The 16,559-nt window shown below is 27.7% G+C and overlaps 2 protein-coding genes across 4 annotated transcripts in view; both read right to left on the reverse strand.

Annotated features, from left to right (window-relative positions):
* Positions 1-3,486, reverse strand: part of LOC117918357 (TOM1-like protein 5) — a 28,320-nt gene extending 24,834 nt beyond the window's left edge. For all 3 annotated transcript variants that reach the window (XM_034834942.1, XM_034834941.1, XM_034834943.1), the window contains exons 1-2: positions 3,296-3,486; positions 4-105 (exon numbers count right to left, since the gene is read on the reverse strand). The gene's annotated coding sequence lies outside the window, so the exon portion shown is untranslated. The remainder of the gene's footprint in view (positions 1-3; positions 106-3,295) is intronic.
* A 5,555-nt stretch (positions 3,487-9,041) lies between these two features.
* Positions 9,042-15,403, reverse strand: LOC117919124 (1-acyl-sn-glycerol-3-phosphate acyltransferase PLS1-like). Its single transcript, XM_034836210.1, has 11 exons — positions 15,187-15,403; positions 13,814-13,936; positions 12,278-12,320; positions 12,099-12,172; positions 11,953-12,012; positions 10,887-10,964; positions 10,652-10,810; positions 10,431-10,556; positions 10,232-10,324; positions 9,474-9,560; positions 9,042-9,368 (listed from the first exon to the last, which is right to left on the reverse strand). The coding sequence occupies exons 1-11, from the start codon at positions 15,280-15,282 to the stop codon at positions 9,147-9,149; spliced, it is 1,161 nt and encodes a 386-aa protein (XP_034692101.1). The 5' UTR covers positions 15,283-15,403; the 3' UTR covers positions 9,042-9,146.
* Positions 15,404-16,559: the final 1,156 nt, after the last annotated feature.

The raw sequence follows: 16,559 nt of genomic DNA on the forward strand, positions 1-16,559 counted from the left end.
TACACTTACTGACAGAAGAGGCAGAACTACTTCTGATATTAATGATCAAAATAAGTAATGCCTACTATGATAGCTTCAAAATGGATATCCATAACATATGCTACTCTGCAAAGCAAAAATCTCGAAGTTAGTTAGATAACAAACTTAAAGTTCAATAAAAGAAAGTATTGAGTAACTAGATAATTTATGTCAATGGTAAATACATTACCATGCATAGCATGGAGAGAAACAAAGATCAGAAACAAGACTGAGAGCAAAAATACCACAATAAGTTCCAGAGAAGCAGACTACTAGGTAGAACAAAAAAGGACTATAATTGCAGAATGGCATGTCAGCTGAGGTACATTTCTGAACACTAATAATACACAAAAAGATCCCATCTAGTTTACCAGCCACACACTAAGTTCAAATTCAAAACTGTAAAAATCAGAGAACTGCAGAACCTTCTCAAAAAACAAGATCTCAATGCCTATAATATAACAAAAATTATACACAAGCAAGCCACTAGGTAGAACAAAAAAAGACTACAATTGCAGAATGGCATGTCAGCTGAGATACATTTCTGAACACTAATAATATGCAAAAAGATCTCAGATCTCATCTAGTTTATCAGCCACACACTAAGTTCAAATTCAAAGTTGTAAAAATTAGAGAACTGCAGAACCTTCTCAAAAAAAAAAAAAGATCTCAATGCCTATAATATAACAAAAATTATCCTAGGTTATACACACATATCTAGGTTGCAAAGACATAAAATTTTACTCAATATACATGGTTTTCAAAAGCATTTGAAACCATCTCATGACAGTGAAGATGGATATTCTCAGGATTGGCCTTTGATGGGTTTGCGATAATAAGTTTGCATTACAGATAAGCAAAACCTTTGGAGAGAAAGGCATGTCATATCTAGAAAGAATATTGGAAATTCAGTCATGCAAAAGAATGGCATTAACACTCTAGCAGTTGCCATGAGAGATCATTAGAAAACTTAGGAAAATCAATTGAGTTTCATTATGGTACATTGCAGAAACATCAGAAAGCACATTCATATTGCTGCTCATCCTTAAGAAACTGAAAATTCAGAGTCAGAAACATTGCAGAAACATCAAACTCAGAGAACGTGTAATGAAAAGATAGATGAAATAAAGCAAATACAGGCACTTGGGCTATGAAAACCTGAAATAATGGAATCATTAAGCAAACACTTTTGTACTGTGTTTATAAAAACTGATATCCAATTATCTCTCTGGAAAATGGATATGATCAACAAGCAACCTTATTGTTCAAAAAATCAAAATGCATTCAGAAGAATGAAATAGCTATATCAGGCTTACTTTGAAAACTGATATGAAGAGCAATATGAACACACAGTTAGTACCAACTTGGGAAAAAGGAAAGTACATAGATTCAAATCTACCTAAAAGGCAATAAAAATCGCATTTTTGAAACTAATTTACCAATTAATTAAGAATAATCTGAGACCACGCATTTAAAGGTTCCACGCTTTCATTTGTTTCCCTAGGAAAAATACAACATTTTAAATAGTTTTGCACTGTTTGGAACTTCAAAAATCAAATACTTTCCCTCCATTGTTTCACTTACTTGAGGTGAGTTTTTCATATTCTGGGAAATCAAAAGCCTAAAATTAAATAAATAAACAAAAAAAAAATCCAAACACGCCAAATCACAAAATTCCAAATTTTGTTTGGTTTTTCCTTTCTTTGGATATCTCAGCAAAGAAACAGTGGGCAAAAGAACAAAAGCATAAGCAACCAATTTAGCTTACTGGAATTGAAACTTTCGGTTTTCTTTAAAGAAAACAACAAAATAAAACTTAAGGGAATATATGATACTCGTAAGCATCTTTTCATTTCTTTTCCACTGAGACCAAACAGCAAGAAGAACAAACAAAGAAAACAATTCCCAGATCCCATCTCAATTAATTTAGACAGTCAATTTGAATCTTCACACTAATTTTTTGTGAAATAAAAAACAAACAAGATTCTAGAATAGACAGTCTTTTCCTCCCATTTCTTTTGTTGTCCACGCTTTTCTTAACAAAGAACTTGCTAATTTACACCAGCAATTTCCTCAATAAAACTGAAAAACAATAGACCAATCAAAATAATCTACTCTTTTCTTTTCCTTTCTCTGCTTTGTCAGCAACCAAACGGAAGGAAAGAGAACAAAGCTGAAAGTCTCACATTCAATTTGTGTTAAGTAAAAACAAATAACAAGAGGAAAAACACAACACAATCAGAAGTGTAACTTTGCCTGCTTTTTCTCAGCAACCAAACAGGACTCAACTAGCTCATTTACGCAATCAATTTAACTAGCAGCAACTCAAATCCCACATTTGCTTTCCACAAACAAGAATGACACAAGAAACAAAGGAGTGTGCACTCTTTTCCTCCACTTTGCCGGAACCCAAACAGATCCTAATTATAACAAATTCTCTCACTTGGATAGAATTTTTCACTCTCATTTCTTGGAAAACAAAATAAAAAATAAAAAAATAAAAAAGTGCTTACTCTTTTCCTCTCTTTCTTTGTGTTTTTCGCCATTCTATCAGCAACGAAACAGATCTCAATTCAGCTAATTTAAAAATTAAATATTCCTTACTAAATTTTTCCTTTCTTTACTTTCATTTTCCTCCATTTTCTCGGAAACCAAACAACAGGCAACAATTACGTAACTTGCCGATCTCAACTTAGCTAATTTACACAACCAATTCCCCTTACTCAACAATAGACGACCTAAAGGTGTCTACGTTTTTTTCCTCTCTTTTACTCCATTTTCTCCGACCAAACCGCGCCTCCAATCACTCAAAAAAGAAGAAAGAAGAAAAAATCACTAGCAATACTCCTCAGTAAATCCCCACTTTATCTTACCAATAAATACAAATTGAACACTCAAAACCTTGAACTCCTTTTCCTCTCCCTTCCATTTTCCTCCATTTTCTCCGCAACCAAACAACCGGAGAAAGATCACATCACTCGCCGATCTCACTCAGCTAATTCACACCACCAATTCCCTCCCTCAACCGGACACACAACAGACAACCTTTTTCCTCCCGCTTCCCCCGCTTTCTCCGCAACCAAACGGCACCTCCAATCATCACAGCAAGAACTCTAAAAAAAAAAAGGAAAATTACCAGCAAAATCAATACTGAGATAGACACACCTACTCTAATTTTTCCCCTCCCTTTTCCTCCTGCCTCTACCGCAACCAAACGGCGCCTCCAAATCATCCAAAAACTCAAAAAAAAAAAAAAAAAAAAAAAAAAAGAGCGTACCTGTGAAGACAGTGAGGAAGACAGAGAAGACGTAGAGGAAATTGAAGAAGAGCTGATAAATCTTAAACAGCTTCAACATTTGCAACTAGGAGACACGGAGAGAGAATGAGAGAGCAAAATGAAAAAACAACCGACTCAACCAGAAACTGAAACCAAGGAGAAGAAGAGAGGAAGAGAGGAAAAGAGAAGGAAAAAAAGGAAAAGCTAAACTAAAAATAAATACTCTCGCAATTATTTAGTTTGTTTTCTTCCCTTTTTCCGCTTTTCCTTTTCTTTTTTCTTTTTTTTTCTTTTTTTCCTTTTTTAGTACAGTGTGGAAGCTTCTGGTTATAATGAGCGCGCATCGACAGCAGCTTTTGTCATATATTTCTTTAATTTTAAAATTTAAGTAAATAAATAAATATTGGTTTTCTTTTGGAAATTACAAATGTCAAATTTAAATTATATCTAAATATTTAATAATCCATACATGATGAATACGTGGATAATAATATTACATATGATTTCAAGTTTCAACAGGAGTTCTATTTGATGATGTCATATTTATTTATTTTAAATAAATATTAAATACTAAGATATAGGTATTTGATAAATCAATTTAACAATTTAAAATGACTTAATAATTTAATTTAAGTCATTAAATATATTTAATAAAATAATTTAATAATATGACTTAAAATTAAAAATAATTTTAAATAAAAATAATTAATTTATTTTTAAATCCACATCTTTATTTTACCTTTTTATCCATATTTACCTTAATTACCTTCACAATTTTTTTTCCTACTTCATAACTTTCATTATTACTTGATTTTATTTATTCTAATTATAATTTATAAGAAAAAAATATATTAATTTTATGATTTAGAATAAATTTTAAATTAATTTTATCAAACATTCTTAATTAACAAAATAAAAATTTAAGTAATAAGTTTTAAATTAATAATTTAAATATAATTTAACTTAAAGTCAATTTAAGTTATTAAATAATAAATATTAAGTTTTATCCAACATCCCTTAGTGATATTTGAATTATTTTTAAAATAAAAAATATTTTATGTAAAATAATATTTATAAAAACATTTTAAATTATTTTAAAAACTAGTAAAATATGAATTAAAATAAAGTTATATTTTAGTGAATTTGCCTTTAAAATAATTTTAATAAATGAAATTAAGACTTTAAAATACAATTTTCATTTGATTTTTTTACTGTTTTTTTTAATTTTGATAAAAATATAAGAATAATTTTTATAATTTATTTATTTTTATAAGTTATGTAATTTACATTTAGTTGAATGATAATGATTATAACAATAATGATATTAAATGATTATAAACAATAAACAAAGAATATAAGAGAATGTGTGTAATGTTGAAATCTCTCCCTTATGATTTCTTTCCACTTTACTTCATTTAGAAATTGAAAATAAGAGTAACCATTTATAACAATTTTAAGAATTATTTTTAATTTTTTTATATTTAAAATTTCTTATTACTTAAATATTAGAAAGATTAGAAAATTTTTTTTAATCATAGCCTATTCTTAATCATATATATTAATATTATTTAAATAAATAAATAAATATTTTTTTTAGAATATTTGGATAAATCCAAATTAAATTGAGGGGACAATGGACCCATAAAACTAATTTAAAATTAGTTTCCTTTGTCTTCTTTTCTTTCTTTTTTTTGTTTATTATTTATTTTATTTTATTGTTTGTTACCACCCATGTGTCGTTTGCTAACTAATAATAGGATCAGCGTCACAGCCATTCCAACTGACAGTCCAAAAAGTAAGGTGGAAAAAGAGCCGCCAGTGCATCACCTGCGGGTGCTACTATTGGCCCCCATAGGCCTCGTCACATGGGTTGTGTGATGTGTCTGCCTGGAAACAGCCAACCCTTTTTTTTTTCTTTTTCTTTTAAAAAAATTATTTTCCCTTTTAGAGTTTCCTTCTACTTCACATAATCATTTTCTTTTAATAATTTAAGTTGTGAGCTATTTCTCTACTCATTCATATTATTATTTTCAAAAAATAGGTGTAATTATCATTTTACATAAATAATTTAATAAATATCACTAAATAGATATTTAGTAAATCAACTTAATAACTTAATCTAAATTATTAAATAAATTAAGTATATTTGATAAAATAACTTATGATTTAAAGTAAAAAATAATTTTAACTAATAAATAAAAATAATTAACTTATTTATAAACTATATTTTTATTTTACCTTTTTACCTTCATTGTTACTCAATCTCGATCACCCTCTTTATAATTTATGAGGAAAAATATGTTAATTTGATAATTTAAAATAAATTTTAAATTAGTTTCATCAAATAACTTTTATGTTTAAAATAAAAATTAAATAATAATTTTTAAGTCAATAATTGAAGCATAATTTAACTTAAAGTCAACTTAAGTTATTAAGTAATAAATATTAAGTTTTGTCAAACATCCTCTAACTCTCATCAATAAATTCTTTAAAAATAATAAAAGGAAAATAATTCAAAAATCATAATAATTTGTAGAATAAAATATTTTACGAAAATAAAATTTCAATAAAAAAAAAAAACATGTTTCTTTTGTTTTTGTTTTTGTTTTTTTTTTTCTTAAAAAAAATATAACATGAAAATGGTAAAAAAAAAAAAAATGAATATATTAAAGCAATGAATGTAGAATAGAAGGGGGGGCAAATGAGATAGAAGGGGGTAATGGGTAAATGGAAAAGAATAGAGAGAAAGGCAAAGAGGGGAATGAAATCCCACTTTAGGAAAGGGACAGAGAATCTAGACAGGGTGTTGTGTAGTTCATTGCTTTGCTGGCCTTAACATATGGATTCCTTTGGGGGATGGAGCCTACAACTCTTCATTTTCACTCTTAATGGTATGCCTTCTTTTAATGTCTCGAAAAGGCCTTGACAGCTCTCTCAAACGACTACTCCCCATGTTAGGCATAAAGTACCAAGACCTCCTATGTAATCCAAGGTTTCAAGATTTTAAGGCCAAAAGGTGTAGGCATAGGCCACAAATGGGGACTATCATTCATGCTTTGAAATGCATGCCCCACATGCTTTTTCAATGCACAAAGTTGCATGTGATGTTGTGGGTTATTTACAAAAAAAAAATTAAAATAAAAAAAAAAGATTTTCTTAAAAGCTTAAACCAAACAATATATATATATATATATATATATATATATATATATATATATATATATATATATATCTCCAGTCTTAAGAATTTCTTTGAGCTTGGATAAACTAGGAAAATTGACTTATTAAACATTAAGTCCTATATTTTGGTCAAAATCTCTTTCTATATTTTTTCTTAATTACAAAAGAAGATTCATATAAGTTATGTTTGGTTCTTGGAAAACATTAATAAAAAAAAATGATTTTTTTTAAATCAAATATAATTAAAAATAGTTAAAAAAATTGTGTATTTTTAAATTATTTAATTTTTATATTAATGAGTAAAAATAAGTAAAATGAGTTTGAAATAGCAAATAAAAATAATTTATCGATTTTTAATCTTTTTTTTATTTTTCTTCACTTTTCCTTTCCTTCTGTATTTCTTTTTTCCTTCTATTTTCCTTCAAATTTAACCAAACATAGTCATAAGAAACTAAGTATATAATTGTCAAAGAAACAGTTTCCTAAAATAAAAGATCTCATAATAGGATATTTCTTTTATAATAATAAGAAACTTACATACAAGAATGTCTTCCATCATAAAACTATGAATAACTTTCCAATTGATTCAAAAATAGAACTTGAGACACTTTTATTAAGTTGGTTTACCAAACACCCACTTAATAATGTATATCAAACTTATCTTTATTTTAGTTCTAACATGTTTATACCTCAATAACTATACTTGAAGAAATGCTTTGATGGAGTTGAGATCAATTTTAATGCCTTGAGAATAAACAAAGTATTACTTTGTTGTTTTGTGCCATTTGTGTAAAAGAGCAATTAAGTTGCATATAATATAAATTATGTAAAATTAATAATAACATTTATATCGAATATAATTGTCACTAAAGAAAGTTACAATAGAGTGAAAGAGTCCACGATATACACACATTTTTATTACTTTTATTAAGCCATCGATTTTCCAAAAATTTAAGCCATTAGATATTAAGTTAATAGTGTATACTAAACTCATTTTTATTTTAGTGTATGTTAACATGATATGATAAATGTATAATTTATATATTATTAAAATTAAAAATAATCATAAATTATATTATTGTGAAAAAACCCGATAAAGAATAATAATAAGATGAAAAGAATAAAAAAATGAAAACAAAACACACAATAATTTACATGGTTCTATTTCAAACCTATATCCATAGGCGAAGACAAAGAAGAACTTCAACTATTATTGAAGGATTACAATGCCTGGAGTTCTTAAATCCCAAAGTCCTAATTTATATCCAAAAAGAGACTCATTATTTTGGTCAAAATATTTTCCTATATTTTTTCCTAATTGTAAATGAAGATTCATATAGGTTATGTTTGATTCTAAGGAAATACTAAGAAAAGAAAAAAAAAATGTAAAGGAAAATGATTTTTTCATGTTTGGTTGTTTTATGAAAAATATACATAAAAAAAAAATCAAATATAATTAAAACTAATTAAAAACTTATGTATTTATAAATTATTTAACATTTATATCGATGAGTTAAAATAAGTAAAATGAGTTTGAAGTAGAAAATAAAAATAATTTATTAACTTTTAATCTATTTTTTTATTTTTCTTCACTTTTTTTTTTTTCTTTTACTTTTTCTTTTTATTCTATTTCCTTTACATTTTCCTTTAAATTTTTCGAGAACCAAACATAGTCATAAGAAACTAAGTATATAATTGTCAAAGATGTATTTTCCTAAAAGAAAAGAAGATCTTGTAATAGGATATTTATTTTATAATAATAAGAAACTCACTTACAAAAATGTATTTCATCGGAAAACTATCAATAACTTTCCAATTTACTCAAAAATAGAATTTGAGACACTTTCATATATATATATATATATATATATATATATATTTCGGCTTTCTATCTTTAACGTTACTAAATAATTATAAGGGTAAAATATGAATGTACTAAAATTTATATTTTTATTAAATAGTACTCGCATTGCATTTACGATTAATTTAAAGAAGATATGTCATAATAAATTATTTAGTTTTATTTATTATGTTATGTGATACAAATAAATGTATATAAATGTTTATATTAATTTTAAACTTTTGAAACAATATATTTAGTCACCGTAAATTATAACATAGAAATGTTAGCTTCAAAATAATACTACATCACTACTTAAAATTGAGCACACCTATTATTATAATTTTTAATAAAAATGAATTATATTTTTAAATAAATATTATAAATTCAATGAAAAAAAACAAATAAAACATAAAAACACTTGTCTATATTTTTTACCAACAATAATTTTTTAACCATTTGCAATTAAATTAGATAAAATTGGCTTTATAGCAAAATATTAATGATATGCTTATCCTAGTGAGTTTTACGGGCCAACTGGACCAAAAAAGTCTCAAGTTCAAACATTTACTTTTCTAGTTAGAGACCATCGTCTTGGGGCTAACGTGGAATCCACTCAAGGACATGTTGGTTTAGGTAAATATCTAATGCGTTCTTCAATCGGAGAAGTCATTTTTAGAGGAGAAACTATACGTTTTTGGGATGAGTGCAAATGAGTTACACTATCCTCTATTGGAAACTAAAGAAGTTATCACATATGAAGTATGTTACATATGCTACATTTTCTAGGTAGCCAAACAACAATATACATAAAGTAAGGTCTTCAAATGGTCATTTCGGAAGAAGGTTCTCCTTCAATCGATCTGACGGTCGAACCATGACATGATCTGATCGCTCTGATTGAGAAAATAGAATCAAAATGTGCATTACGACTATGATGAACACTAAGAAAGCTAATAGAGATGTGATGCCCTCCCAAGAAGATAGGAGCAATGACCATTGGAAGAATTTAACAAGGCCAAGTAGAAGGAGACTAGACCAAGTAATAACCACCTATTAGAAGCGAAAGGGAAAATAAAATTATAAATGATAAAAGACAAAAGCAAGAAAAAGAATAATGATACTATTTATTTTCTAAATTGCTCAAGATTATCTTACAAATAAGGATTTTTTTGGTCTACCAATGTTGTGATATTCTTGAATCCCAAATGTGTTCGTGGTAAAAAATTGTTCCAATAAAGCATCCTGATACATGAACAAAAAGTTACAAGGCAAATCAAGAAAACAAAGTCTAAACTACGAATCAATCCAAAAGGTTGGAAAATGAAAAAAAAAATGTTAAAAGAATAACTAGTTTTCTTGTGCTCTAAATGTTGGTAGGAATCTTCAAGAAGAGTGCAAAACTGCTAAAAATGCACGAGACATATAAAAGCACTTTCTAGTATTTAAAAATATTTTTTTCCTTTTTCAAAAATTAGGTTCTCCGCAAGTTTCAAAAATCACTTTTAACAATATAGATAACTACTTAAAATGATTTAGGTAGTTTTTTTTTTTTTTTTCACTATGCATCAAATTAAAAACATTTTGTTGATATATATATCTAAACATTAACCGATATTCTCTAAATGTGTTTCTGTTAGAAATGTTATCGTTAAAGCTCTACATGCAAAGTTTTTATGAAAATCCCTCCCCAACAAGCCCTAATTTAACTTAAAATCTTAAACCATTAGATATTCAAACTTGAGATGCAAATCAAAGCTCTTGTATCATATTAAAGCACCAATTTTAGTCTAAAAGCTTAAGTTATTAAATGATAGCTAATACCAAGTGTACTTGGGGGTATGAGTACTCTAGGGTACAAAACTCGAATGCTCGTACCTTGGCACAAAATAATTTTTTGACATCATCGTTCATACCTTGGCTACAAATGTATCTTTACACCACTGTGCGATGCCTGCATCTGTTACTGGCAATTCTTGAATTGTGTGTCGCTTGATGTACAAATTTACCTAAGGAACAGAAGAAGCAAGCAGGGAATTCAAAAAAGTACGTAGACAAATCTAGAGTGTAGGATGTTAAAAGGCAAAATTGTTGTCTTCTTTTTTGAAGGCTTACCACAGAAGATTGCCCACTAAGAATTCTCAACATTGTAGGGGAAGGCTGATCTCTGGGAACGGCCACGGTTATATCATAAACCGCCGGAACAAATGAGCGTATATGAGTCACTGCTGCAACAAAACCCTACACCCAACATGTTTGGCAATGAAAAATTGAAACAATTTTCTCTTTTTTAAAATTCCAAACGAATTCTAGGAAATTCAGAGTGAAAATTTAACCTTGGTACGAGGAATCAAAACATTCGTAGGGATAGGGAGGTCAGATGAAATAGCGTACTGTCGAGCTGCTGAGAGTTTGGTGTGCGTAAAGCGGGTTCCCTCTACAAAAAGTGCCAACCAAAACGGCCGAGGAAAATCCTCTAGTCTCTCGAGACCCCACTGCAGCATAAAAATATATGGTAAAGTACAAGGATAGCCCACATAGTATTCACAAATCAAATGCAGCTCAGAGTACCTTCAATGTTCTTTCATCTTTCGCCCAACTCCTTTCCACAAATACATAATCCGAAAACCACATTGACCAACCTATGATCTGCATAAAGCCCCATACCTCATAAATCATAGACATATAAATGAACCAAGACTTTCAGTTAATTAGATCTTTGATATTATATTAAGAGGGTGATTAGTAAATAAATCAATTTAATAACTTAATAACTTAATTTAAGTCATTAATTTCATAACTTAATATCAAAAATAACTTTAAGTGTTAAATCAAAATAATTAACTTATCCTTAATCTCAAGTCTCATTTATGTCATTTTACCGATGTTTAGTAAACATATATTTTTCACAACTATAATTTTACATTCATGAATCATCACCCATTTTTTATAGTAAATATTTTTGTAATTATCTTACATATCTTTAAATATGAATATTTAACAAATAAATTTATTATTTAAGATTATTAAAAGTATAAATGTTAACAAGAGTAAATATATCAATTTGATTATTTATGATAAATTTTAATTTAATTTTATCTCACATTTTTAATAGTTAAAATAAAAAATAAGTAAAAAGTAATAATTTAAGTTAAATTAAACTTAAATGATTAAATAATAAGCATTAATTTTTACCAAACACTTATTCTTAAGTTGTTAAGTTAAAGCTTATTACTTGAGTATTAAGGTTGTTTAATAAAATTAATTTAAAAATTATTCTAAATCAATATATTAATATATTTATCCTTATAAAATATAATTATAACAAAGGATATCGAGTAATAGTAAAACTCATGAAATAACAAATCAGATCGTAAAAATAATTATAACAAATAAAAATAAAAAAGTAAAATGAAAATATGAACTTAATAATAAAGTTAATTATTTTTATTTATTATTTAAAATTATTTATGATTTAAATTAAATTATTAAATTATCTTAAATTATAAAATTAATTTACCAAACACCCATTACCAACTTTTCTAAAAACTTAAATCGTCAGGATTTGACCCTTAATGTATATTATGCTCGTTAATAAGAGGATCAAAAAGCTTGACGGTCGCGTAAGAAAACTTACGGGTAGGAATTTTAAGGATTTCTTCATGACAGCGAGTGTGCTACCAAGGCAATCCGAGCGCTATTAGACAAACATATGCGATGAGATGGAGAAATATTTGCACTAAAAATTATAAATTAGAAAATGAAAAAGGGGAAGAAAAGTACCTGAGCCAAGACCCACCCAACAAGCCAGTCAATGTCACTTCTGTGATTGCAAATGACAAGCGAATGTTCTTTACCTGGAAGATTTTATTTTATTTTTTATTTTTTGGGGGGGAATATAAATAGCATATTTATATGGTCTTTATAATTACAAGTCAATGATGGAAATGTTGATGCCTTACCCATTAACTCAAAAGTCTCTGAATCTGCAGCAAACACCTCCACCTGAAAAGATTCAGAGCTTAATACCAAAACAAAACAATGCGACAGAATTTTCAACTCATCACAAAACAATCATCTTCAGCATCGTCCTTCCTTTTTCTTTCTTTCTTTATTTATATATATTTTATTTTTATTTTTATTACTTTTTCTTAATATTCCAAAAAAAAAAACAATTGTTAAGAAAAATAGTTTTCTTAATATTACAGAAATATAAAAAATAAATAAATAAATAAATATAGTTATAGTTAGAAGCACGTTTTTAATTTAAGTGAAATGATTTTAAAGTAATATATAAAAATAATTTATTAATTTTAAATCTATTTTTTTATTTTTTTCTATTTTTCTTCTCTATTTTCCCACTCACATTTCCCCTTACATTTTGTAAGAACTAAATAAACCTTTAATCTTTATATGAAAGAGGTAAAATAAGTTAAATGAATTTAAAAATATATATAAAACAATTCATTCACCTAATTTTAAAAAAAAAAAATTCTTTCTACTCTCCCTTAAAATTTTCAAAAGCCAAACATAGGACTATTAAATAAGCGAGCCAACTTAATAAGAGCAAGGTAAATTGAGGTCAACTTGATCCCGTTGAAAAATCATGTAGAACCCTATTACAATTTACAATGTGCCTCAAGTGATCTCAAGAGATTGGGTGGATAAGGTTAAGGAAGATAGATGTCAAGATCTTGAATGAATGCTTAAAGTCAAATAACTTAACTCAACATTTAGAAAATTATTAAGCTTTAATAAAAAAAATAAAAAGATCAAGAAATGGGGCAGACTTTTTTAGTTTTATGAAGAGATGAGACTAATCCCTAAAAATACACAATATTTGATAAATAACCCAGTAGAACCACATTACAAGACCGAATGAATTTCATCATGGAGATTAAAATGCTTATGCATGAATTCCCTTAATTTTACAAACAAAATAGATGATAGGTGACCAAGTATGGTGGATAGATGAAACGTCAATTGAGAGATCTATAAGGTATTGTTTTAGGTTAAGAAGGGGACCTCCATCATCGATTTTTAAGAGATTATTTTAAATCTTTTTGTGAGATATCTCATATGGGTGGACTTCTCTTAATTGGGTAGATGCCTTTTAAAATTACAAGGAATCGTTGAATCTAAAATGGAAAATATTTTAATGGAAAAGAGTCAATTGCTACAAATAATATCAAAGCAAATTTAAGACTTTAGTACGAGATTTCATCTAACCTTAGAAAATGTGTCAACCTATCTTGTCCTATAATCCTATGGGATACGAGGACAATGTTGTAATCGCACGAGAGGAGCAATTGTAATATCCATATTAGTTGGTGGAAGAAATTCTTAACACTACATGCATAATAAACAAAAATTGGATTATACTTGTGTCTTAGAATAAATGTTCAACAAATTAGATTACGCTTTCTACCATGAGTGATAGGACATTTCCTATAAGCTAAACCAAAAATAAAATAAGCAATTAAAAGAAGTTTGCATACCTTGACACCAGCCCACCAATCAATAAGCCATATAAGCTCCAACCATAATAGCTCTACAACTACTTTGTTGATTTTTCTGTACAAATTTTTTGACATTGGACGAACAAGGATGTAGAAAACTACCTGAAAGAACAATTATTATTATTTTTTTAAAGGAAGAAATTAAAGAAGATTAAAAAAGATTGACATAAATAATTAAAGAAAAAACATAAAGGACCTATGAGAGACTAACAAGGTTCATGAAAGTCACTACTATCGATTGTGGTTGACTATGTAAATGATTGACGTTGTGACATCCCACATAGGATAGAGGGGAAAAGTTCATGGCTTTATATAAGTATGGACTCCTCATAACCCGATAGACGCGTTTTAAAGCCGTGAGGATCCCTTTGAGCGGATCATTACAAATAGTATTAGAGTTGATCTCCGACCTCGATGTAGGGGTTTGTCTAATCCCGTAGGGGTATTCATATGTTTGGCCTCGTAATCCCGTGAGACACAACAAGGACGTTGTGTTTGCATGGGGGGTGTTTGTGACATTCCACATCAAATATGGGAGAAAATTCTTAACGCTATATAAGTATGAACTTTTCTTAACCTTGTAAACGCGTTTTAAAATCGTGAGGACCCCTTGGATCTAAAACAAACAATATTTACACGGTTGGGTTCAAAGTAAACAATATCTACACGGTTGGAAACGGGTCATTACAGACATAGTCAAAAACCCGAAGACATTGTTGTAATCAACCATTTCATGAATAGAACATCAATCTTCTTGGTACTGGATTTTGACCAATTCATCTAAAAAAAATCCATATCTTATAAGGATAGACTAAACATTTTATGACATTCAATATGATACCCCATAGACCAATTTTGACCAATTTTAAGAATCATCATTTAGGTGACTTATCAACAGATATAAGAGCGATATTATTAAACCCTAATAATATCATTGAAGAAAATAAAATTCATACTAAAACATCTAAATGAATATCAAATTTAATTAAAAACTTATATATTTTCAAATTATTAAACTTCGTATAGAAAAAAAGAATAATAATATCAGTATGTTACATTTTAGTTCTCATAATACAACCATTCTATGAAGAAATACTAAAAAATTGTGATCAACCCCTCTATATATATAATTAATTATTGCTTATGCCTATTGGAATAACCAAGTTGAAGAGATTCTTCATACAATGTAGTATTACTTCATTTATCTTTATCATGACATCAACAAGGATGAGAAAAACTATGAACCATAGAAAATAAACCAAACCCATGAATCTAAACAACCCAAAATACACAAAAGGAAAAGGAAAAGGAAAAAGAGGTTATGTATATATAAATGTGAATGAAAGAAATACCTGAATGAGATTGACAACAAGGCCAGAAAGAATGAAGAGAAGGCCGAGAGGAAGAATAGCAAGAGCAGCTGGGATTGCCATGACATAACCCAACATGCAATTGGGGGAAGGGATCGAGAGAAGAAGAAAGAGAAAGAGGAGGAGAAAATTGTGCTTAAGGGTATAAAGAAAGATGGAGGAGAATGGAGTTGGTTTGCCATTTTTGGCGTCTGGATGTGTGGAGAATCAGGAGAGAGAGAGAGAGAGAGAGAGAGAGAGAGAGAGTGAGACAGAGAGAGGTCTATGTTTTATACTTTTAGAGGGATCAATGATTGAAGTTTTAGGCTCACCTTTTAGGTATAATAATAATATAATAAGAGGTTCTTGTTCCTTTTTTTCTTTTTTAAAAATGGCATTTTCAAAAATATTTTTAAATTTATGAAACTTTACACCCACAATAAGTTTATTTATTTTTAATTGTTTTTTTCAATAATACATGATATTCTCTTAAAATAAACCTCTATGAACAAACTAATTGCAACATTCATACTACTATTTATACTTGATGTGTATAAAATAATTTTAAAAAGCTAATTTTTTAAAACCAGAAAAAATAATAAAAACGGAAAAAAATGAAAAAAAAATATTTTATATTCATAAAGTCGTGGTTTTTTGGATATACAACTTTAAAATAGACTTTAAAATGATATATTAAAATTGTATCTTGAAGACGAACTTTAAGAGAAGTTGTCATTGGTAAAACTTGTCCACAAGTTCCCTCATTTTAGTAATAATATTAACATTTTTTTCTTAATAGCACAAGTTTCCATTGATATATTAAATTAAATAAATTTTTAATTAAATTATTTTCTTAATTTTTCCCTTTGTTTTGAACATTTATAAAATAAAGAAGCAAATTTCTTTTCCATAAAAATAATAGTAAATTTCACTCATCTTTCCTTGGGTTTGGGCTACATACAATTAAATGGAATAAGATTCGATATAAAAATTTCTTATACCCGTGAATTAAGGATGAAAGTCATCTTCCCAAACACATCCATTGACATTTCTAAGTGGCAACTAATAAGTAGTCATGTGATAATTTAAAAATTTTTATTTTCATATGGTAGTTCAATTTCTTCTTTGTATTTATGTCTCATTTATTTTTTTTTTCCATATCTTGATTCTCTTTATTCCTATATAAGCTTCATTTATTTATACTTTTATTCATCCTTAAAATTTAATCCTATAAATCAAATATTTAAATTCAAATTAAGTGATACAAAATCAACGCTTTAGAATATTTCATGATTGTATCATTATCAAGGAGTGTAATCAATATGAAAAATCTTGTCCTAATAATAGAAATTCATTGTATAAAATTAATAAAAATA

The sequence above is a fragment of the Vitis riparia genome, chromosome 7 (genome assembly GCF_004353265.1).
Source record: "Vitis riparia cultivar Riparia Gloire de Montpellier isolate 1030 chromosome 7, EGFV_Vit.rip_1.0, whole genome shotgun sequence".
Lineage (NCBI taxonomy): Eukaryota > Viridiplantae > Streptophyta > Magnoliopsida > Vitales > Vitaceae > Vitis > Vitis riparia.

What these genes read in the sequence shown, in the direction of transcription:
- LOC117919124 (XM_034836210.1), bottom strand. Translation starts at nt 15,282, where the DNA reads ATGTTGGGTTATGTCATGGCAATCCCAGCTGCTCTTGCTATTCTTCCT. An exon ending in AATCCTTAAAATTCCTACCC is followed by an intron (nt 10,965 to 11,952) that starts GTAAGTTTTCTT and finishes GGCTTTATGCAG; the next exon opens with ATCATAGGTTGGTCAATGTG. An exon ending in TTTTGATTCCTCGTACCAAG is followed by an intron (nt 10,557 to 10,651) that starts GTTAAATTTTCA and finishes TGTTGGGTGTAG; the next exon opens with GGTTTTGTTGCAGCAGTGAC.